This window comes from Macrotis lagotis, chromosome 1, assembly GCF_037893015.1.
Source record: "Macrotis lagotis isolate mMagLag1 chromosome 1, bilby.v1.9.chrom.fasta, whole genome shotgun sequence".
NCBI classification, from domain to species: domain Eukaryota; kingdom Metazoa; phylum Chordata; class Mammalia; order Peramelemorphia; family Peramelidae; genus Macrotis; species Macrotis lagotis.
Window position 1 is genome coordinate 608,305,007 of NC_133658.1, and position 25,620 is coordinate 608,330,626.

Below are 25,620 nucleotides of genomic sequence, written 5' to 3' on the forward strand. Positions count from 1 at the left end.
TAAATTACACAAATTTACATCCAAATCCTTGGCTTACCCTAGTCCAGTTTGTTTGAGTAGAATAAAAGAAAAAAATGAGCTGTTGGGGAGCATTTCAACTAATTACATGGTGAATATCTTCTAAAAAAATGTAGTTTTACACTGCTATACTTGATCACTGGAAAGAACTAACCAGAAATATTTATTATGCCTTAGTCTTGAATCATGTTTATCTGTCTTTTTTCAGATAGTTTAATTTCATTTGAAAAATAAAGTTTTGACGAACAAAACTCTCGATGACTGTCAACTTTGAATTTTTAAAAGATATAAATTGAATTTTATTTAGATTTATATTTATTCTAACAGATGGTTAGCAGCAACATTGACTCACTGAGCAACTTAGACTTATTCCCATAGCTGTGTAACCTTGGACAAGTCAATTAACCCCATTGCCTTGCAAAAACCAAAAAAAAAAACCCAAAAACCCCAAGACATATACCCAGTAGTTGTTCCATCATTAAGACACATAACCAATCAAGAACACCTTCTTCATGAAGATCATCAGGCCTTGATACCAGTCCTGAACCTCAAGGAAGAAGTTGTTATCATCAAAAAAACATTTGTAAGCACCAATGAGCTTTTCTGTATGCTTTGCTGAGAATCCCATGAAGTATGAGCCCTTCCCCTTTTAGGACCCTTTATTTCTCAGACCTACCCTGTGGATTTCACTCGTGCCATGTGATGTAAAGGTGGAAACTACTTGCAGTGCAAGACTACATATTCTACTTGACTTAAAAAACTTAAAAAGAATTTTGGGGGGATACATAGAGGGTAGGTAATTTGCCCATACTTTGAATCCAGCTGTTACTAACTTTCAAGGCTAGCTGTCTCTCAATTACTCAATGTATGTCTTCTAAGAAAATTCTGATAAAGTGCAATACAAAAAGGGCATACAAAGAATTAAAAAAAAAAAATCATAGACTGTGCAAAGCCAGCGAGTGAAATGTCCAGTCTACATTATAATATGTGTATCAGGGATTGATTGGTTCTTGTCCTTTGTTATTGAAGAAGATCAAAATGGCATCACTTTGAGACAAATTACAGTGTGTTCAGTTGAGGCTGATAAAATCAGAATGAACTTGGAAAGCTCTACCACAGGTTGGACACAAATAATCCACGTGAACACTTGGGAGTGCTTATTCTAAACTTACATATGTCATGTTTCCTTTGAGCTGCTTCAATTCTGCCTTCCTCATGTAGCGAAGCACCTTCTGTAATGAGGACATGCCATGCTGAGTAGTTCTGTGCCAGTGTTTCCCATGCTGTAAAAAAAAAATTCTAAAATTCTTCAATGCTACCTTCAGGATATCTCGGTATCACTTCTTCTGACCCCCTTGTGTGTGCTGAAATAGTTTTTTTTGACAAGGGTACATCTGGCATTCTAACAACATGTCCAGCCCATCATAGTTGCACTCTCTGTGGTAATGTTGGAATGCTAGATGGTTTAGCTGAAGAAAGGACCTCAGTGTCTGGTATCTTCTCCTGCCAGGTGATGTTCAGAATCTTCCAGAGACAATTGAAATGGAGGCGATTAAGTTTCCTGACATGGCACTGTTAGACTGTACAGGTTTCACAGGCATATATAGCAATGAGGTCAACACTGTGGCTCTGTAGACTTGCAGTTTGGTAGTCAATCTAATACCTCTTCTCTCCCATACTTAGTTCTTTTGAAGCCTCCCAAATACTGAGCTAGCTCTTGCAGTGCACATGTCAACCTCATTGTCAATGTGTACCTCCTTGGAAATGTCACTGCCAAGGTGAGTGAACTTGTCCACAGTACTCAAAACTTCTTCATTTGTTGTAATTGATGGTTCCATGTATGGATGGTGTGGTGCTGGCTGATGGAGCACTTGTGTTTTCTTGGGTTAAATGTTAGACCAAAATGAGCATAAGCAGCAGAGAATCGTTCCATACTTCGTTGCATCTCAGTTTCAGAGGCTGCATAAGTGCATAGTCATCTGTAAACAGAAAATCAGCCACCAAGACTCAACTCTGATCTTGGCTTGTAGCCTTTTCAAGTTGTTGTGAAGAATTTGCCATCAGTGAGGTAGCTGCCATTGAGGTCATGTTTATCCTCAGTGAAGCATTTGATAACATGGCTGAAAATATCATGCTTAAAAAGTATGGGATCAAGAACACATCCTTGTTTTATTAGTTGTTTGAGGTCATATTTGAACTCGGGCCCTCCTGAATCCAGGGTGGGTGCTCTATCCACTGCACCGCCTAGCTGCCCCAGGCAACCACATTTTGACATAATTTTACATAAACCCTAATGACTGAAAGTATCAAAGCCTTGGTCAAATCCACAAACATCGTATACAGACTTCTGTTCCTGGCATTTTTCCTGAAGTTATTGAGCAGTAAACACTATATCAGCTGTTCCTCAATCCTTTCTGAACTCACACTCCTTCTCAGGAAGGTGACCATCTTCCAGATGAAGGATCAGCCTATTAGAAAGAACTCTGGTAAGAATCTTAGCAGCAAGGACTAAAAGAGAAATACCCTTGTGATTGTCACAGGACAATCTATCCCCTTTACCTTTATAGAGATGGCTGATGGAGGCAACCTTGAATTCTTGGAGGATAACTCATCTCTTAATGCCTGGAAAATTTCAATCAGTTTGTGGTTGAGCAATGGACCCCCCCCACCTGTAGATTTCAGCAGGAATAGAATCAGCACCAGGTTCTTTGCCACTTGAAAGGTGCCTAATGACATTCAAAACCTCTTCTTCAGTTGGAACTTCAGCTAGAGACTGATTGACTTCAACTTAGGTAAGCTGTCATTGGCTTCTGAAATGATTGGTGATGGTCTGTTAAGAACATTATGGAATTGTTCAACCCATCTCTAGGATTATGTGGATCCTTCAGTACTTGAGTAGTTGAGATGCACCATATGCCATTGGTCCATAAATAGCGTTTAGGGTATCATAAAAGAACTTTGTCTCGTCTGCTTAAAACTGAATTTCACCTGCCTTCTTACTAAGCCAAGAGTTCAGTATTTCTCCAAGCTTCGCTTGAACTTTACTTTTGATGGAATTAAATGCTGCCTCCTTAGAACTGGATGGTTAAACCCTATGGAGTTCTCATTTATCATTTAGCAGCTTCTGTATTTCTCCATCTTTTCATCAAACCAGTCTTAGCGTTTGTGAGTATTTGGACCCAGATAAGCAAATGCAGTGCTGTACACCAGATCTCTGATAGCTGCCCACTCTCTTTGTGCTCCACTATTGCTGTATGTTAGCTCAGTTTTCCCTCCAAGTTAGCAACAAACTTTGGTTGAAGGTGAATATTTAGCTTAGAGAGGATGAATCTGTGCTCAGTCCAGCGCTCTGCACCGCACATTGCCTTTGTTGTTCCAACATACCATCTGTCTCTTCTCCTTATGATCACATAGTCTAATCGATGCCAGTGTTTACTATGAGGGTATATCCAGGAAGTTTTATTGTATTTAGGTGTAAGCAGAAGACAGCTTTTGTGATGAGAAAGTCAAGAGATGCACAAGTCTAAAGTAGTTGGTGATCGTTGCTGTTGCCATTTCCAACTCCAATCCTCCCAAGGACTCCCCACCATGTCTGATAATCTGAGCCTATTCTAGCATTAAAGTCACCCAGAATTATGAGCCTATCCTCTTTTGGTACTTCTTTGTTAAGGGTCTGCATGTCCTCATAAAATTTTCCTTTAACTTCATCAGTGTTCATCATGGCACTGATGATGGTGACATGGTATATTCCTGGAAATGGCAATCTCATTGTCATGAACCTGTCATTCACTCCTTTTGGTAGGCATTCAACAATGTTGACTAGATTAGTTTTGGTTGCAAAACCTGCCCCAGCTTCATGGTGCTCCCCTTCACTGCAGTCACTCCAGAAAAAAATGTATCCAGCTCTGACTTCAGTAGGCCGACCTTCATTTGCCAGCCTTGTTTCACTTGCTATTTGGATGTGATGCCTGCTGAGTTCTCTTGCAACAAGACCTGTTAGTCTTTCAGGTCTATTGGATCTGGTGTTGTCTATGGGTGTCCTCACGTTCCATGCACCAGTGGTGAGTAGAATCTTCTTTGAAGAATTTTTGTAGATTTTTTGTGTCAACCACACTGTGGAATCCCCACCTGCCACTGTAATCAGGCCAGGGTTGGGTAAGCAGACAATTTTTAAGAGCGTCTTTTCTAGCTCCTTCCTCTCATCTGGAGACAAGCAGTACAATCCTTAAAAGGTCTCCTCAGTCATCCAGGGGGCTGCGAAATCTCACTACTGCTTTTAGTGGGGAAACAACCCATGACCTAGGCTGCCTGTGTGCAGAGTTGTGACCACAGGTCCCAGTGTATCCACACCTGATGCTTCATACTTGCCTGTTACCACAGGACTTTGAAGAATGGTGAAGAGGTATGGGTGATATCTTTTGTTGTATGTGTATATTGGATTTAAGAGAAAGAAGTGAGCCACATGACATCACCCTCCTCACTCTCTCTTTCAAAGTCATAATGATCCAGGAGCGAGGGAGTCAAGACAACGTGATAGCTCTAAATGGAGTGGATTACCTTGGTGTCTTCAGTGTTTAACCAAGCTCAGTTGCCTTCCTGACTGTGGGAACAAAGTGTTCTCATCCACCCAATTCACTAGTGGAAGACTTCAAATGCTTGGGGTAGCCACCCCCACAACTCAACTCACTGATGATTTTGATATTCCTGTGGTTACCCTCAACTTGGTTTAGACCACCTGCCAAAACTGTTTACCAGGGTGTGGCCTCTGCACGCTGTAACTTCTTGGAACCACAGATTGAGAGTTAGGTGACTCAGGTAGACATCAGAGGTAGAAAACAACCCTGAAAAGGGTACAGCAATCCTCTCACCATGGTACTAGTCTTCCATGCATCAGCAAAGAGCTAATGGTAATAATTCTAAGAGTCACAGGAAAGTACTAGAGGAGATGAGTTTGAAGTTGTAGGACACCTTGAAGTCTTTTTTTTTTCTTTAACATAACTTCTGAAGTAGCATCTAAATAATGTGCTCTGGATAACTGCTTTATACTTTTTAAAAACTCTTAATAGCATTCCCTATGTAGTAGGTAGGGCAGATTTTATTGTCACTGTTCATGTCAAAATCAAGGCCCCAAACAAGACTTGATTTGCTTGCCAGGGCCCATACTGCAAGTAATAGCAGGACTAACTTGGAAACAGACCTTGAAGTATAGTTTTTCACTGCTCTCTGAAAACTGGATTACAGGATTATAAAACTAGGATTACAAAATTATAAATTTAGAGCTTGAAGAGGTCTTACCAGTCAGCTATTCCAATCCTTTCATTTTGTATATTAGGAAACTTGAGTCCAGAGAAGTAAAGTAACTTGTCCCCTAGATGATAAAATTTTAAGTGGCAGAGCTGGTATGTAGGGCATTCCTAAGGGACTTTTCTTTCCCACCCTCAAACTCAATTCAGTATTATATGGAAAATTTCTGTGACCTCCTAACCCCAACAATACTTTCCTATTCTCATTTCTATCTTTGTGTCTGACCATGTTTACTTCCTTGTCCTTTTCCCATCACAGGCAGTTTATTAGGTGGGGGAAAAAAAGAGCAGATTCATCCTCACTGGTTTTCTTTTACATACATATATCAGAAATAGTAAAAATTAAGAACTCTAAAGTACTGGAACTCCTCCTTTAAAAAATAAAGCTTTATATAAGATAGTCAATTTTTTTCAGTAAAAAGGAGTATTGCTTTTAAACAGACTCCTTTTAAATGTGGTCCTGCTCTCAAGCAGCTCATGCTACACACACACACACACACACACACACACACACACACACACACACACACACACACATATACATATGGTAAGTTTAGCTAGAAAATGACCAAAAAAGCCCAGAAATCCTAGGCTAGGTAGCATAGTCCAAGAGTCCTCAGGCTACATTGGCAGGTTGGATGGCAGTGTCTAGGGGCTAGACAGATATCAATACCCTAAGAATCTAAGGATACAGTGATAGGACAAGTAATCTGCTTGGAAGGAATGGAGTTGGTCATCCAAGTTCAGCTCATCCAAGCATTGTGCACAACCATGTTGTTTATGCTACCTGGCTCCCCATTATATTGGGAAATGGGTGCCCTGGATTTTGGGAGATGGATGAAGGGAAAACATAAAAATTAAATAACAGGAAGTGAATTAAGGAAAACATAGCATAGGTTTATAAATCCTCAACTGAATGTTAAACTCCTTCAGGCAGTTGCATAATTTTTGTCATCTTTATTTTCCATATTTTTCAAATAAGTATTTTTTTAAAATTAATCTTTTTCACATACTACTGTCTAGCTTCCATTCCCCAAGGAAGCAAGAGTCCTTTTTCTTGAGCTTTATCATTTACACCCTGTCATCACAAAATCTAGGCTTCCTCTTTTTCAGTTATGTTATGTACACAGTGTACTCTCAGTCAATACTGACTAACCAATCATATTAATTGCTTGGGTTCTCCTAACTCCAGGGCTGGTGCTCTATCCACTATGCCACCTAGCTGCCCCAATCATATTAATAGCTAAAGCAAGCCCTTAGGTTACTTCTAAGATTTCTAAAGGTAGCTATCTGCATTAATAATTCTGAGTAGTGTAGTGTCTTTATGTTGCATTTTCAAGGGATTAGCACATAATTACAGTATATTTTCCTGTAAGCATCTGTAATGTTTCTGTTATTTAAGTGACTATGTAATAATCATTTAAGAGGGACCTCCTCAGCAAATGCCCCAGGCAGTAGACAGTGATAAAATGTAAAGAGTACAGTAATCAGAAAGTGTGTTATAAGACAGTGGTGTCAAGCTGAAATAGAAATGGGTGTCACTAAACCGGATAAAAGATTCTTGTAGACTGCGTTTTGATTTAAAATATCACAATATTATCTACGTTGTTATTTTTTTGTTTTTTGCAAGGCAATGGGTTTAAGTGACTTGCCCAAGGGCACACAGCTAGGTAATTATTGTTTCTGAGACCCGATTTGAACTCTGAGCCTCCTGACTCCAGGGCTGGTGCTCTATCCATTGCACCACCTAGCTGCCCTATTTATATTTATTTTTTCAATTATTTCCTAATTACATTTTAATCTGGTTCAATCAGAATGTTGTAAGTTGTATGACACCTCTGTTTTAAAGTCCTATTCCTAATCAAAAGGAATTAAAACTTTCTTCAAATTTGGAACATTGTCAAAAAAAGAAGTTATTAATGTTCACAGCACATGCATGTGTGGAAAACAGGAAGAAAACCATATTGACTGTACCATCATGTACATAGCCTAGAAATATAGATTATACCAAGTTTGACAGTTTTAAGTTGCAAACAGAGTAGTTTGTATTTAATCTTTTAGGAAATAGGAAGCCATGAGAACTTTCTGGGCTGCAGAATGACACAGTCAGATTCTCCTTAGGAATATATCACTGTGGCAGATATATGGAGAATGGATAGGAAAGGAAAGAGAGACCAGAGGCAAAGACAATAAGTGAACTTTTGCAATATTCAAAATAAGATATGATGAGAGCCTGGACTAAGGTGGTGACCTTGTCAGTAAAAAGTATGGAGTGAATGCAAAAAAAAATGATGTGGAGGCAAATTCAAGAAGACTTAGAAATTTGATGAATATATATGATCAAGGAGAATGAGAAATTGAGGCAGACGAGAAGAATTGTCATGCCTGTGACATACTCCCATATGAGTATAAGAGCTGTGAAAGTTATTTTGTGCTGGTTTTTTTTTTTTTTGCACGAACTATATAAGCATCTTGGGTAGACCTAGCCAAAACTCTTTTGGAATTCAATAATGAAGAAACATGTTAGATGAATCCAAATTTCTTGTTTAGGCAGAAATATCCTTAATTTTTTTTCAAAGTAAATGTATGACCTTACGTGATTGTTATTTTTTTAAGCACCCTTTCATTTTTATGATTAAGACTGAGGTGATATCCCAAAGTCCTTTATGGAATCATAAAATGTTGAAGCTAGAAATTACCTTAGAGCTCATTTGATCCAACTTCTTAGTTTTATAAGTGAAGAATCTGAGACCAGAAAAGTAAAGAGACTTGCCCAAGGTTACCAACAAGAACTAAATTCTAACCTCTTGACTCCTAGTCCAATTTTGTTGTTGTTGTTGTTAGGGCTTCCTACATGGAATAGTCTAATAGAGGGCCAGGCCTGAGTCAGAAAGTTTCATCTTTCTGAGTTCAAATCTGTTCTTATACACTTAGTACTATGTGACCCTGGGAAAGTCATTTAACCCTGTTTGCTTCTATTTCCTCATTTATATAATGAGCTGGGAAAGGAAATGGCAAATCATTCCAGTATTTTTACAAAGAAAACAGCAAATGGGGTCACAGAAAGTTGAATATGACTGAAATATGACTGAGCAATAACTATAGTACTTAGTTCAACATAGTTTATTGACAGCAAATGGGGTCACAAAAAATTGAATATGACTGAAATATGACTGAGCAATAACTACAGTACTTAGTTCAACATAGTTTATTGATTTAATCCAAGTCAGTAAACTTCTACTAAGTATCTACTACTTTCTAGGTATGCAAATACAAAAAACACCATAGGATTCTAAAATGCTTGCTTTCTAGTCTCCATAGGACTTTTTAAGCTGTTCCGTGTCAGGAATAAAAAAAAAGCTTTCCTTGCTGATTTGTGCTTTGCTTTCATCTGTTGAGTAAATGACTTTACATCCCTTTATGACAGGGTCTGAAGGGAGTGAGGTCTTCAAATCTGTGCTATCATATAATTGTTAAATTAATGTTGATTTCATTTAGTCCTATATTTCATAAGTCATTAACGGCACATGTTTTTTAAAGTATGTTTAATCATTTAGATCACTAGGGAGTCTTTGAATGTCCCACTTCATTATTAGCATTGTTTTTTAATTTAAATTGTGAAGAGGAAAAATGCATGCCTATGATGTTATCATGACTTTTTAGAAAAGACACATTCCATTGTTTATAATGTCATTATCAACTTATTTTTGTTGATAATATTAATATTATTTACTTTTTTTTATTTTTATTTTTAGGGGGTTTTTTTGGCAAGGCAATGGAGTTAAGTGGCTTGCCCAAGGCCACACAGCTAGGTAGTTATGAAGTGTCTGAGGCCGGAATTGAACTCAGGTACTCCTGATTCCAGGGCCAGTGCTCTATCCACTGCGCCACCTAGCTGCCCCTATTTATTTTTTTTATAGCAATTTATAGATTACAATAATTCCACAGGATTTTTATCTTCACAAGAATGAAGTATTTACTCAAATCTCTCTCTCTCTCTCTCTCTCTCTCACACACACACACACACACACACACACACACACACACACACACACACACACAGACTTATGTAGGGAGAAATTGAAGCCAAGTGATGTTAAGTGACTTGTCTATAGTTATCCTAGTAATAATTCATTGAACCTAAATCCTCTGACCTCAAGGCCAGTGCTCCTTTACTCTATCATATTGCTTCTCTTAAATTTGGAACAGTTGTTATCCTTACTTTACAGTTAAGGTAAGTGAAACCTAGGAAAATTAAATTATTTCCCAAAGTTTCACACCTGGTACATGCCATGTAATAGAACCTAAGTTTTTTTTTTTTTTATGAAATACTTTATTTATTTTGAATTTTACAATTTTTTCCCTAATCTTGCTTCCCCCCCCCCAACAGAAGGCAGTCTGTTAGTCTTTACATTCTTTCCATGGTATACATTAATCTAAATTGAATGTGATGAGAGAGAAAACATATCCTTAAGAAAGAAACATAAAGTATAAGAGATAGCAAAATTACATAATAAGATAACAGCTTTTTTAAATTAAAGATAATGGTTTTTGGTCTTTATTCAAACTCCACAATTCTTTCTCTGGATACAGATGGCATTCTCTAATGCAGATACAGCAAAATTGTGCCTGATTGTTACACTAATGGAATGGGCAAGTCCATTTCCTGTTAGCATCACCCCTAAGTTGCTGTTAGAACCTAAGTTTTCTGATTCCTCAGGCAATACTCATTAAGTTTCAGTGGGAAATTCTTCTAATTTCTTCTTGTCTAAAAATTGTTTTTAATTCACTGTATCTCAGTACTAACTTTTTCCTCTTTCTACCCCATCCTGTTAACATTATTTCAAATAATGGTATCTATATAACCTCATCAGTTAACCAAAAGTTTAATTGACTATTCATCTCAGCTCAACTTATCTTCAAAATCCCAAGTTCCTGTTTAGTCAAGTGTTATTTAGATTCCAATTGCTTATTTGGAAGAAATAAAGTTTAGACTCTTATCTTACACAGTTTGTCATAATAAACTAAAAATGAATCCAAGATCTGAATATTAAAAGTCGTGCCATTTAAAAAAAATTAGAAGAGAATCAGATCAGATATCTTCAGAGTTATGGCTGAGGAGATTTTTTTTTTCTTTTGGCAAGGCAGTCCAGGTTGACTTCCCAGGGTCACACACCTATTAATTCATTAATTAGTTTTTAATTTAATTAGTTTTTATTAATTAATATATTTGTTGAATTATTTATTTTAGTTTAATTAATTTTATAAAAACTGAAAAGCTTTTGAGTGGATAGAATTAACATAATTAGTATGAAAATGAATACAGTCAATGTGGAAAAATAATCAGATATTTCTGATATAGAAAACTAACAAATACACAACACAGAATCATTCTCATTTGATAAAAATAGTCAAAGGATTTGAACCAACAGTTCTCAAAAGAATTGAAAACTTATAAACATATAAAACATATAAAGGATTGTTCAGATCATCAATAATAAAAGAGTTGTAAATCAAAATAACCCTGAGGTTTCCTCATATCAAACAAATTAGCAAAGATAAGAATAATCCATATTGGAGCAGTTGTGAAAAGTGGCACATTAATAAATCCTAAAAAAGACACTTCATCTCCACTCATATACCAAAGCCTCAATTATTGCAACAGCCCCCTTATACACTGTGCCACCCAAGCAATTTTCCTTTTTTAAAAAATTTTCTTAATATTTTTTAATTTTGACCATTTTGTCCAATTGCATGTAGTGTTACTTTTTCATCATTAATCCATTAGCACATTTTTGGGTTCCACATTTTTCTACCACCCTCCCTTCTCTCCTTCCTCCCCATAGTAGCAAAAAGTCTGGTAAAAGTTGTGCCATGTACGTTTGTGTTTAACATATTTACATATTAGGTTGTAAAAGAAGAATTAGAAATAAGGGGAAAGAAAAAACCATGAGAAAGGAAGGAAAAACATAAAAGAAGTTTCAGGAAAATGGACATAGTTTACATTCAAGCTTCATGGTTTTCCCTCTGAATGTGGATGGCATTGTCCATAGGGGGTCTCTCAGGATTGTCCTTGAGCTCTGCACTACTGAAAGGAGCTTCATCCATCATAGTTGATCATTTCACAATGTTGCTATTAATGTGTACAATGTTCTCTTAGTATTGCTCACTTTACTCAGCATAAGTTCATGTAATTCTTTCCAGACTTCTCTAAAGTCCAACCACTCATGATTTCTTACAGAGCAATAGTACTATGTAACATCCATATACCATAATTTGTTTAGCCATTACCCAATTAATAGACATCCCCTTAATTTTCAATTCTTTGCCACTTCAAAAAGAGCTGTTATAAATATTTTTGAACATGGAGGACTTTTCCCATTTTTATATTATTTCTTTGAGGTATAGTCCTAGAATTGGAATTGCTGGGTCAAAGGACATGATTAGTTTTATTGCCCTTTGGACATTGCTCTCCAGAATGACTGAATCAGTTCATAATTCTACCCATAGTGCTCTAATGTCTCAATTTTCCAATATTGCTCATTTTCCTTTTTTGTCATTTTAGGCAAACTGATAGGTGTGAAGTGGTATCTTATAGTTGTTTTAATTTGCATTTCTCTAATCAGTAATGATTTGGAGCATTTTTCTCAAAAGACTATATATAACTTTAATTTCATCATGTGAAAACACCCTGTTCATATCCTTTAACCATTTATCAATTGAGGAGTGACTTTTAATCTTATAAATTTGATTCAGTTCTCTGTATAGTTTAGAAATGAGTTCCTTTATCAGAAACACTAGCTATGAAAATTGTTTTCCCAGCTTTCTGTTTTTCCCTTCTAATTTTGGCAGCATAGGTTAATTAGTGCAAAAACTTTTAAATTTAATAAATCAAAATCACCCATTTTCCAGTTTATAATGTTCTCTATTTTTTGCTTGATCATAAATTTTTCCCCTCTCCATAGATCCAACAGATGGAGTATTTCTTGTTCTCTTAGTTGGTTTGGGGTAGCCCCCCTTTTTTGTCTAAATCCTGTACCTATTTTGACTTTATTTTGATATAGGATGTAAGAGGTAGGTCTGTGTCTAGTTTTTGCCATGCTGTTTCCCAGTTTTCCCATCATTTTTTGTTGAATCGTGAGTTAACCCAGATGCTTGTTACTATAGTCATTTACTAGTGTTTCTTTTGTATCTACTCTAACCCCACTGGTCTAATACTCCATTTCTTAACCATTACCGGGCAGTTTAGATGACTGCCGCTTTAAAATATGGTTTTAGATCTAGTACAACTAGACTACCTCCTTTGCATTTTTTCCCCAGGAATTCCCTTGATTTTTTTTTAAGGTTTTTGCAAGGCAGATGGGGTTAAGTGACTTGCCCAAGGCCACACAGCTAGGTAATTATTAAGTGTCTGAGCCCGGATTTGAACTCAGGTACTCCTGACTCCAGGGCCAGTGCTCTTATCTACTGCGCCACCTAGCCACCCCAATTCCCTTGATATTCTTGACCTTTTGTTGCATCAGATGAATTTTGTTACTATTTTTCCTAGTCTAAAGAATTTTTTTCATAGTTTGATAGATATGGCATTGAATAAATAATTTAATTTGGATAGAATTGTCATTTTTATTATATTAACTTGGTCTAACCATGAGCAATTATTGTTTTTCCAGTTATTTAGATCTGACTTTATTTGTATGAAAAATATTTTGTTATTGTGTTCATATAAGTTTCTGGTTTTGTCTTGGGAGGTAGATTTATTTCCAAGTACTTTATGTTGTCTACAGTTATTTCAAATGGAATTTCTCTTTCTATCTTTTGTCTTTGGATTTTATTGTTTATATGTATAGAAATGTGGATGATTTATATGAGTTTAATTTATATCCTGCTACTTTGCTATAGTTACTAATTGTTTCAATAGTTTTTTAGTTGATTTTCTAGGGTTCTCTAAATAAATCATTATATTGTCTTCAAAGAGTGAAAGTTTTGCTTCCTCATTGCCAATTCTGATTCTTTCCATTTCTTTTTCTTTTCTTGTTGATAAAGCTAACATTTCTAATACTATATTGAATAGTAATAGTGATAATGGGCATCCTTATTTCACCCCTGATCTTTTGGAGAATGCTCCTAGTTTATATCCATTACATAAAAGCTTCTTGATGGTTTTAGATAGATACTGCTTGTTATTTTAAGGAAAATTTCATTTAATCCCCAGCTCTCTAGTGTTTTTAATAGGAATGGTGCTGTATTTTGTTTACGGCTTTTTTAGCATCTATTAAGATAATCATATGATTTCTGTTAGTTTTGTTATTGATATGTCAATCACATGATTGTTAATATTGAACCATCCCTGTCTACCTGGAACAAATCCTACCTGATCATGGCATATGTCCTAGTAATAATTTGTTGTAATCTCTTTGCTAAAATTGTATTTCAAATTTTTGCATTAATATCCATTAGGGAAATTGATCTATACTTTTCTTTGTCTGTTTTTGCTCTTCCTGGTTTAAGTATCAGCACCAAATTGGTATCATGAAAGGAATATGGCAGAATTCTTATTTTTAAAATTAGTTTATATAGAATTGGAATTAATTGTTCCTTAAATGTTTGATAGAATTCACTTGTAAATTTGTCTAGGATTGGGTATTTTTTCTTAGGGAGTTTATTGATGGTTCCTTCAATTTCTTTTTCTGAAATGGGGTTATTTAAGTATTTTATTTCCTCTTCTGCTAACTCAATATTTTTATATCTATTCATTCATTTCACTTAGAGTATTAAATTTATTGGTATAGCTCCTGATTTTCACTTTAATTTCTTCCTAATTGGTGGTATGTTTTCCCTTTTCATTTTTGATACTGGTAATTCAGTATTCATTTTTTAAATGTATCTATTTTATTGAATTTTTATTTATTGGATTTTTTCATAAAACCAACTTTAGTTTTATTTATTAGTTCAATAGTTTTCTTACAATTTTGTAATTTTTCCTTTAATTTTCAGAATTTCTAATTTGGTATTTAATTGGGGGTTTTTAATTTGTTCATTTTCTTGCTATTTTGTTGCATTTCCAATTCATTGATCTATTCTTTCTCTATTTTATTCATTCAAGCATTTAGAAATACAAAATTTCCTTAAAAAGTAGTTTGGCAGCATTCCATAAATTTTGGTATGATGCCTCATTGTTGTCATTGGATAAAAAGGTTAATTATTTTTATGATTTGTTGTTTAATCCACTCATTCTTTAAATTTAGGTTATTTGGTTTACAATTAATTTTGGTTTATCTTTCCATTGACCTTTATTACATGTAATTTTTATTGCACTATGATCTGAAAAACATGCATTTATTATTTCTGCCTTTGATTGCCTTAGTCAGTAGTCAATTTTGGTATAGGGATCATGTACTGCAGAGAAAAAGGTAATATTTTTTTCTATCCCCATTCAGTTTTCTCTAGAGGTTTATTATTTCTAAGTTTTCTAAGATTCTGTTCAACTTCTTTTTTTTCTTTTTTGGGGTTTTTTTTATTTTGTATTATTACAATAATCTTGTGAGAATAAATACACTTCCCACCCCACCCCCAAAAGATAAGAAAGCTCAAGAAAAGATGAGAGGAAAAAAAAATGTACTTCAATCTGTGTTCAGATTCCAATGACTCTGTCTCTGGCATGAGTTGCCTTCTTTATCATAAGTCCACCAAAGAAGTTGCTTTAGTATTTTTCTCACAGTTACTGTTACTAGCTGTATTTTCCTCCATTCTATTCCTTCCCAATCCCATTCATTCCACTTTCTCCTTTACCCTTGTCCCTGCTTAGAAGTGTGTTGTATCTGGAATACCTTCTCCCACGATCTTCCCTCACTTCTATCACCTATTCCCCCCACTAATCTCCCCCCCATTCCCCTTTTTCCCATCCCTTTCCTCTCATTTTTTCTAGGGTAAGATAGATTTCTAAAGTGTGTATGTTATTTCCTCTCTGAGCCATTTCTGATGAGAATGAAGGCTCATTCATTCCCCCTCACCTTCCCACTTTCCACTCCATTGAAAAAAGCTCTTTCCTGATTCCTATGCAAAATATCCTAGCCCCTTCCTCCTCTCTCTTCTCTTCCTCCCAGTCCTTTATCACCTGTTGACTCCATCTTTTTACTATATTATATCATTATATTCAGCTTTTTCCCTGTGCCTTGTCTATATATGCTCCTTCTAACTGCTCTTATAAATGAGAAAGTTCATATGAGTTATCAATATTGTCTTCCCATGCAGGAATGCAAACAGTTCAACATTAAGTTCCTCATAATTAGTCCTTCTTATCCACCCCCTCTATGGTTCATCTGAGCCCTGTACTTGGAGATTGAACTTTCTGTTCAGCTCTGGTTGTTTCAATAGGAAAGTTTGAAAGTCTCCTGTTTAATTTGAAAGCCCATCTTTTCCCCTGAAAGAGAATGTTCAGTTTTGCTGGGTAGTTGATTCTCAGTTGTAAACTAAGATCTTTTGCCTTCCAGAATATCATATTCCAATCCCTTTGAACCCTTAATGTAGATGCTGCCAGATCTTATGTAATCCTGACTATAGAGCTGTTAGTATTTTCTCTTTAAATTGAGCATTTTGGAATTTGGCTGTAATATTCCTGGAAGTTTTTCTTTTGGGATGTCTTTCAGGAGGAGACTGGTGAATTCCCTCCATTTCTATTTTACCCTCTGCTTCTAGGATCTCAGGGCAATTTTGCTGTATTATTTCTTGAAAAATGAATCATTTTTAAATTATCTCTCCTGGATCTGTGTTCCAGGTCAGTTGTTTTTCCAATGAGATATTTCACAGTTTCTTCTAATTTTGGAATAATTTTATTTCTTCCTGATTTCTTGCAAAGTCATCAGCTTCCTTTAGTTCATTTGAAGGAGTTTTCTTCAGAAAACTTTTTTATCTCCTTTTTCAGTATTTTTTTTGTATTTCTTTCACCAAGCTGCTGACTTGGTTTTCATGATTTATCTGCATCGTTCTCATTTCTCTTCCCAGTTTTTCCTCTACTTCCCTTAATTGCTTTTCTTTTTTTTTTAATTTAGGTTTTTGCAAGGCAATGGGGTTAAGTGGCTTGCCCAAGGCCACATGGCTAGGTAATTATTAAATGTTTGAGGCCAGATCTGAACTCAGGTCCTCCTGACTCCAGGGCTGGTGCTCTATGCACTGCACCACCTTGCTGCCCCCCTTAATTGCTTTTCAAAGTCATTTTTGAGCTCAGTCATAGCCTGAGCCCATTTTCTGTTTCTCTTGGAGGGGTACAGAAGCTTTTATTTTGTCATCTTCTGAATCTTCCATGGGACCAAAGTAATTTTCTATGATCAGATTCTTCTTTTTCTGCTCCTTTCCTCAGCCTATGACTGATTTATCGCACTTCCAAGGCTTTGGGGGTTTGGGGGACAATCCACAGGGACCTTAATTCCTCCAAGGTCTTACAAGAGGCTCTGGATGCTCTCTTGTCTTTGCTTTGATATGTGGATGACCACAGGCCCTCCCCTCTGCCCTGGAGCTGTGAGGATGGTCCCTGCTTGACCACTATGGCATGGGAGCCTAAATTGCAACCTGGATTTAGGTGTGGGAAAACAGCTGAGTCCTGCCCCAGGGAGAGCAGAGAGACCTTTGCAGTCTCCCCCCCCCCCCCCCCCAACCTCCTTACCATCTGTGGGCTGTGCTCTGGAGGTGCAGGCTGGCTTCCTTGATTCCTGCTGCAGGTTCTCACCTCAGGGCTCCTCTGAGACCAGCACATGCTCTGCACTCACTCTCGTGTGGCAGAATTCTCTCACCACCCCTTCAAGCTGTTCCTAGTGATCCCTGGACCAGGAGGTCTGGGAACTGCCCCCTCTGCCAAGGACCAGGCACCCCTAGCAATCTAAGTACTTAGTTGGCTGCACTGTGCTGTGGCTGCAGCTGGGCTCCAACCCCTAGCCTGGCAAAACAGATCTTTCCCATGAAACTTCTAAGTTGTCTTGGACTGGGAAATTGTATCACTCAGTTTTTCTGTGGGTTCTGCCCCTTTAAATTTTGGTTAGAGTCACAATTTGATGACTTTTGTAGTTTTTTGGGGAAGGAGTTTCTGGGAATTTCTGCCTTCATGCCGCCATCTTGGCTCTGCCCCCATTCAACTTCTTAGCTTACTTTTGGTTTATTTTGTAGTTAGATTTATTCTGAGAGAGCCAGGTTGAGGTTCCCCATCCTTATAGTTTTGCTGTTCATGACTCCCTGTACTTCATTTCACTTCTAGGAATTTGGCTGCTATACCTCTTGGGTGTGGGTGTGTGGGTGTGGGTGTGGTAAATGATGATATTGCTTTTAAGAAGATGTGATTTCTTTCCTTATCCCTTTAAATGAGATCTATTTTTGCTTTTGCTTTATCTGAGATCAGAATTGCTACCCTGATTTTTTTATTTTGACTGAAGCAGAATATATTTTGCTCCAACCTTTTACCTTTACCTTGTGTATCTCTCTGCTTCGAATGTGTTTCTTGTAAACAACATAAAGTAGAATTTTGGTTTTTAGTCAATTCTGCTATCTGCTTCTGTTTTATGGGAGAGTTCATCCCATTCACGTTTACGGTTTAGATTACTAACTCTATTTCCCCTTCATACTATCTTCCCCCATTTATACTTTTCTCTTTCCTTTCCCCTTATCCCTCCTTACTAATGCTTTGCTCTTTTTCCCTTTTAACTTTTCCTTTTAGTTTTAGCTTTCAGTTTACTTTTGCCTTCCCTTTTTATCAGTCCCTTCTTCCCCTTTCTTTACTTTTCTCTAACCTCCCACCCTCCACCCCCAGTCCACTTCCCTGTAGGGTAGGATTAGATTTTTAAACTCAATTGGGAAAATATTATTTCCAAGTAATTTTCTTTACATACACACCTGATCCAGTCTTTATTTCTACTTCATTGGACACAACTCCCTCTCCTGCGCTCTTTAATCAGAATGCCCATTTCTCCCCCTTTCTCTGTCTTTCAAAAAAATGTCTTCTCCCATCCTTGTGCTCTTGCAAGTCCTTCTCATACCTTAAATTGTCCTCAGGATACCCCCTTTATTCCTTTCAAATGCATTTCAAGCACTGTTTTTTGCATTAGCTGTTTTTCACTTTCACCCTACCCCAATGCCTTGCGCCCTCCCTCCTAAGCAATCTTTCCTTAACACTTTGTATGTGTATGCCTTTTTAATTGTGCTTATTGCCTCCACCTCATTTGGAATGTAACTTCCTTACAAATATGGATTGTTTCTTTTTTTGTACTTGTATTATCAGCACCTAGTACAGTGACATCTAGTAAGTTCTTAACAAATGCTTGATAAATGGATGTATGAATGGATCTATAGTAAAGTACATATAAATAATGACCAGGACAATATATGGACAAGACAACAACAAAACAATAGAAACTGAGTGAAATTATAATGACTAAGCCTGGCCCGGGATATGAGATTGTACTTTGCTCCCTTATTTGCAGAGGTAGAGCTTTGTGGAAATTACATATAATGTTGAATTTTACTCTATTGAACCACTTTTGAAGACTTTTTGTTATGAGGGGAAAAATAAAGGACATATTTAGAAATATAAGATGATACACAGAAAATATCAATAAAAATCCAAAAATGAAACAAAAAACTTGCCTCACCTTACTAAAGCAGCAAGGTACTTAGGGAAGTCAAACCACCAGTTCACGTATCACCTTAATACACAATTGAAGAGACATCCCCAAACACAAGAGTCCTGGGGATAATATTGGTCCCCAGATCGCCAACCCTGCTTATATCCTAGCCCCTATAGCCATCATTGAGAAGAGTAATTTAAATGTCTTTGAAGTAAGCCCAAAAGCCCCAGGAAGCTAGTATACTACAGACCACCAGACTTGAATCTAGCTGGAGCCCCACTACCCCGCACCTCCTCCTCCTCTAATTGCTATTAACCTGGGAAGCAACCCAGACAGTTCTGAAGTAGCCTCCTAATCAACCTTAGCTCCTGATGCTTTCAATTGGTTCAGAATCAGAAATAAATGGATTTGTTAAAGAGAAATGACATTAGAGAAGATGCGTTACCATCTCCTTTGATGCTTCCCCCTAATGACCATGGGCCCTTTTTATTTCACTTACAGTTGAAACCTTGCATACATGTCATCTCCATGGTCTTGAGAGCATGACCTTCCCCTGTAACTACTTGAATCTCAATGAAATGTTTTTCATTCCTTCATTCTGAATATGTTTCCCCCACACAGACCTCAGGGACTTCCAGGTGACATTGTGAGTTGAGGGCTAGACCTAGAATCTTTCTGAGTTCAAATCTAGCCTCAGAGACTTACTATGTGGCTCTGGGTCAGTCATTTAACCCTGTTTGCTTCAGTTCCTCATCTGTAAAATGAGCTGGAGAAGGAAATGGCAAAGCACTCTAATATCTTTGTCAAAAAAACTCCAAATGGGTTCACAGTCAGTCACAACTCATATTAATGCTAAGGTAAGAGGAGAGAGAGCGTGAGAGTGAGTGTGTGTGTGTGTGTGTGTGTGTGTGTGTGTGTGTGTGTGAAAGAGAGAGAGAGAGAGAGAGAGAGAGAGAGAGAGAGAGAGATCATTGAGCAATTCCTCAAAAGCAAGAAGTAATTTAAAATTGCATTGGTTAAAATGGTATAGTATTTTTCTGCATCCATGAACAATTAGTTAAGTTGATGACATCTATCATTAAGTTGGATCATTGTCATTTGAACTACAGGAGCAAACATTTGTGTTCGATGCTTCTGTTCTTATAAAATGTTAACCATTCCAATTTTGGGACTTGGGTATTATAGGTTGTGAGAGCTGCAGAGGAAGCTGCTTCCACATTGGCCAGTTCTATACATCCTGAGCAGTGTATCAAAGTGCTTTGCCCAATCATCCAGACTGCTGACTACCCCATCAATCTAGCTGCCATTAAGATGCAGACCAAAGTTATCGAGAGAATTTCCAAGGAGTCCTTGCATCAACTCCTCCCCGACATCATCCCAGGCTTGCTACAGGTAGGGTTGAGGCTACTAACACCTATTGGGGTATGGGCTATTGCTGTATTTGATGGCTGTTGGTGTGGCAGGTGTTTGAACTAAACTTCAAAGGTCGAATAGGACTATTTAGCCAAAAGTAACCTTAGAATTTTTCATATTGCTTGCAAGTTTAGCTTTATTCAGAGGAAAGAGGAATTAGGTGGTGGTCAGCAACAAACTTTCTGTGCTTTAGGCATTTCAAAATCAAGGAAGTAGTATCCAAGGTTTCATTGAGGTTTCATGATCTTCCCTGTATTTACTTGAATCTGACCCTCCTTAGGGTGAGCTAGCTTTCAAAGAATTTATAGTACAGTGAGGAAAACAAAATCCTTATACAGATAACTCTAAGGATAATGGATATTATCTCATAAGTATCACAGGAATGGTCTCAATGAAGTGATACAGGAGTTAAGAGAAAGAAAATAATGTTCCTGGCAGGAGTGATCAGCAAAAGTTTTATGTTCTTGATCAGGCTTTTAAAATTGGAAAAGATAGGGGCAGCTAGGTGGCGCAGTGAATAGAGCATTGGCCTTGGAGTCAGGAGTACCTGGGTTCAAATCCGACCTCAGATACTTAATAATTAGCAAGCTGTGTGGCCTTGAGCAAGCCACTTAACCCCATTGCCTTGAAAAATATAAATAAAAAAATAAATAAAATAAAATAAAATTGGAAAAGATGTATTTTACCACCTAAGTCTATAAATGGGGAACTGAAGTCTGAAGGCTGAGCTAGCCCTTGAAATATTAGAATTTCAGTAAGTGGGTTGTAGAGTTGATCAGGGAAAGGGCTGCAAACAAAACAACCTTCCAAGAGTGGTGGCAGGGAGACCCAGAAGAAGTGGGTTATATTTAGGGGAAAATAGTAACATACTGTAGGTTGGCTAAGTTATAAGTTAGCCCCATGAGAGTAATGGTAAAAGAGGTCTAAAAGGTTAGTTAGGACCAGATTTTTGGAGGACTTTGAGTTCATAGATCTAGGACTATACTTCATGTGGAAGGAGAGACACTGAAAGCTTCAAAGAATGACACAATCAGAGCAGGGAAACATACAGGAATGAGGGGGAGGGAGGAAAGTTGTAGTTCACTCTTTCTCTTTTTAAAAGCATCAGTATTTTGGAGGAACAGAAAAATTAAAAAATAATTCAGTGGATTTGTTTTTCATTTTTCTTATGCTTTTTATCTTCTTTTTCTCTCTGTGTTGCTCAGCTTCCATTTTATAGTCAGTATTATTTACTCTGCTTCTCTGACCATCATGTGGAATCATCTGGAGTTCAATCCAACTGAGTCTCAACTACCTTTAAATGAAAACTTCCTAGATCTAGTTCTTGGGCCATACCTGTCCCTATGACTGACTCACTCACTCTCTCTCTCTCTCTCTCTCTCTCTCTCTCTCCTTCCTATATCTAGAAGATGATAAAGACTAGTCTAAAGGCATCTTTAATTTTATTTTCCCTTTGTTTTTGGTCCCATAGGGCTATGACAACACTGAAAGTAGTGTTCGTAAGGCCAGTGTGTTTTGCTTAGTGGCTATTTATTCTGTAATTGGAGAAGAACTGAAGCCTCACCTTGCACAGCTCACAGGAAGCAAGGTATGTATAATTTCACATAGTCTTAATATTTTTAGATACAGCTGTCCATGATTCCACAAACCAACTTTGACACCAACCTGTTGGCAGGCTTTATCACCTTGGAGGTTTTAGCTTAATCATGTTTTCCAAAAGAACAAAGTTTGCAATGTAAACATCTCGGTATCTACCCCAAGATGACAATGTAAAATCATCTATTGATTCCGTTTTCATTTTACTTTTTAGTGGTTTTTTATTTTGTTCTTAATTGCTGGATATGATAGCATCGAAAGCAGTGCTCTGTATACACCTTTACTGGGAGCTTGGTAATTCACATTTAATCTAATTGTACTTAGAAACTTTGTACTTTGTACTTCTCTCATAATTTTGCTGGGAAGTAGACTACCTCTCACTCCCCACCTCCCTGTTTTCCAAATGAGTAAAACTCAGTTTCTATAGGGATTAATGCTCACCTTGTGGTCACATAATTAACAAGTGCCAGAGATAGGATTCAACCCAGTTCTCTTCTGATTCTAAATCTAGTGCTTTTTCCACCAGGTCACACTGCCTCTCTGTAAAATATTTGTTTTTACCATTTATGCATCAGAACCTCATGTTGGAAATATACGGCTTTTATTTCTTCTAAATTCCTCTAGCTCCTATGGATAGGGTTGTAGTTCCTAGGTCCAAAGAAAACAAGGTAGACCCTACTTTTTTTAATCCTTTACATCATGTTTATATCACACGAACTTTGTTTAAAAATATCACAACTAGTCTGATCCATAATGGTATCCCCATTTTACAGATAAGGAAACTGAGGTAAAGAAAGAAGAAATTTTCTCAGAAGCATTAGGTGGCCAGTCCAGGTTGTCTGATTCTCTGCCCATGTATCATATCACTGCCTGCAGCTGCCATCTACTCCATGGGCAAGATGGAGACCCATGATGATGGTATATGTTGGTATAGCTTGGGTAGATTTAATTTGTTCTGATCCCAGAGTTTGTTTTTGGTTTTTTTTTAACATATAAACTTTTCTAAAAGCAAAACTAATTCCCACATGATAGCAGTGTCCTTGAGGATGTGACACTAGTGCTTCAATATCACCAGATAGTCTTTCAGACTTTACTTTCAAAGAAAAAAGAAATTTGAACAAGTAAAGATGCAACCATCAATAAAATGAAGAAGCTAAATGATATAACTTACCTTAACTTATCACACATATTGGTTTCTACTTTGACTTAACTGCACAAAAAGAACAAATGAATAAGTCCGGTACTGCTAATTGCAAAAGAGTTGTCCCATTTATACACAGATGAGTAATAAATATATGCGGAATTATTTGATATGGCAACTTTGTTCAACTTTTGGAGAAGGAAAGGCCTCTCTTGTTCTCTGGGATGATGAAGTAAGCTTAAATGATACATCAGACCCATGACTTTATTGATTAGGAAAAAAATCACAATCCCTCCATACCTTTTCACTCTGCACAATTTTTATCCATGTCATTCTGCAAATTCTCCTTATGAGGTCCACTAGGCTTCGATTCTACTTTTTCTTTTAAGATTCCAGGGGTACTTTTATACCACTTAAAACTTAATGTTATGATTTACTCTCCCTACTTCTACTATTATTAATAATAATAAATCACATTTTATAGCATTTTAAGGTTTGCAGAGCACCTTATATCTCATTTGATCTCACAACAACCAAGAGATAAGTTATATCATCCTTTTATAAATGAGGAAACTGAGACAGACAAAGGTTAAGTGACTCACACAACTAAGTAGTATCTGAGTCAGGATTTGAATTCATGTCTTCCTGATTCCAAGTTCAGTTTTTCTATCCACTGTGCCACCGTGATGCTAACTAAATGACCCACCTACCTCCTTTTTCAGTCACATACATACTCAGTAATATGCCATTTCCCACATGCCAGTACTCAACTGTTAACCTGCAACTCAGCTTTCCTGCCTTTTATTATGATTCATTTGTTTTTCCTCAAAACAATAAGAAATTGAGAGACAGTTCCTTCTAATACTAGACATTTTTGTAATTCTTTATACTTTTCTATACAATGGAACATTATTATCTTCCTTGACCCTTACTGCAACCTGTGAAGTAGTGGATGGAGTAAGTTTAATTCTCCCCACTGGAATGAGACACAGAAACTTAGACCCAAAGGAATTTAATGAAGTGCCCATAGTCATACAGCTGAGCAGTTTTGGTACCAAAATAAGAGCCCAAGTCTTTCAAAATCAAATGAAATAATATTTATAAAATCCTTTGCAAACTATAAATTACTAAATAACATTAATTTTATTATTTCTCTACTGTACTTTTCATCACTAGTTAGGAACATGGTATCTTCTGACAAAACCTGGATTCTATTTTGGTTTACCAATTTTTTCAATTAAAAAAACAAATTTTATTAATGATTTATGTCTTTACATCAGTTATTTCTGCTTATTCCCAGAATGGAGCCCTTTTTTGCTAGAAAACCTTTCTTATTTGGGGGAAATCATACTCCCCATGAGTGGGCTGGCCTCCCCAAAATTGACAGCAAATCACCTGAGAAGAGGGTGAGCTTTTAAAGGGTAGAAGAGATAGGGTAATCAGGGATGCAGGAATCTGTGATACAGGTAGATGAAGGGATGAGTTCCAATAGGAGAGATGAGGTAATTAAGTATATGTAAATTAGAGGAAATAACTGAAAGACTTAATCCTTTTAGGCTAGTACAGGTAATTTGTTATTTTATTGATAGGGACTTGTCTTGTGCCTGGGGTCAAGAATTTAAAGAGTTCTGGTGGCTAGATAGAGCACCAGTCCTGGAGTCTGGAGTACCTGGAGTACCTGGAGTGTGTCTGGAAGTGTCCAGGGCCACAGAGAGATCAAGGATGAGGACTTTGGTGACTGTGGAGAGGGAAGTTACAATGGAATGACAAGGTCAGAAGCCAGATTGCAAAGAGTCAAGAGGAGAGGAATAGAGACAACAAGGCTAAAACATCTTTTTCTAGAAGATACACTACTAATGTTAGGTTAATTTCTTGTTCCTCTGAAAGTTTGATATGAACATTTCTGTGGATTTATCCAAAACCTAGCAGCAGATAGAGCACCAGCCCTGGAGTCTGGAGTACTTAAGTTCAAATCTAGCCTCAGACAATAATTACCTGTGTGGCCTTGGGCAAATCACTTAACCCCACTGCCTTGCAAAAAAACTTAAGAAAAAAAAGAATTTAAAGTGTCTTTGCCAGGGGTTATGGTACTTTCCTGAGGTTCAGTGACCTCATCATTTCCCCCCTCAAGGAACAGGACCCAGATTTATTTGAGGAACAGATATGAATATCTCATCTTCTATAAGTACATCAGGTTGACAGGGGTTATAGAGATGTCCCTGCCTCACTGGGTCCCTTCCTTGGGAGGGAGATGATTTCAATAGAGTATATGTGCAATTCAGAGAATGCAAAAAAAGTTTCTGTAGTGGTGTAGCCATACTGGGCTATAATCTGGAGTTTAATGAACTCCAGCCTAGAAAGCAGCTCTTGGTTGAACTCTTTGTGCCAGTTAGTATTTCAGCATTTCAGGCATTCCAGATATTTGTCAATCATTGTCACTCAGAAAAATGGAGTGGAAACTTAGTTTTCCATATCCTTTTTAAAAGTTACGTAGATACAAAACAGATCCAAAGACATTTTAGGGAGAAGGCACAGCAACAGG

General features: G+C 37.0%; 1 protein-coding gene across 5 annotated transcripts in view; it reads left to right on the forward strand.

Moving 5' to 3' along the window:
* Positions 1–25,620, forward strand: part of CLASP1 (cytoplasmic linker associated protein 1) — a 379,426-nt gene that overhangs the window by 348,330 nt on the left and 5,476 nt on the right. For all 5 annotated transcript variants that reach the window (XM_074214965.1, XM_074214964.1, XM_074214967.1 and 2 more), the window contains 2 exons: positions 20,114–20,320; positions 21,813–21,929. In XM_074214965.1, coding sequence (XP_074071066.1) covers positions 20,114–20,320; positions 21,813–21,929 — 324 coding nt within the window. The remainder of the gene's footprint in view (positions 1–20,113; positions 20,321–21,812; positions 21,930–25,620) is intronic.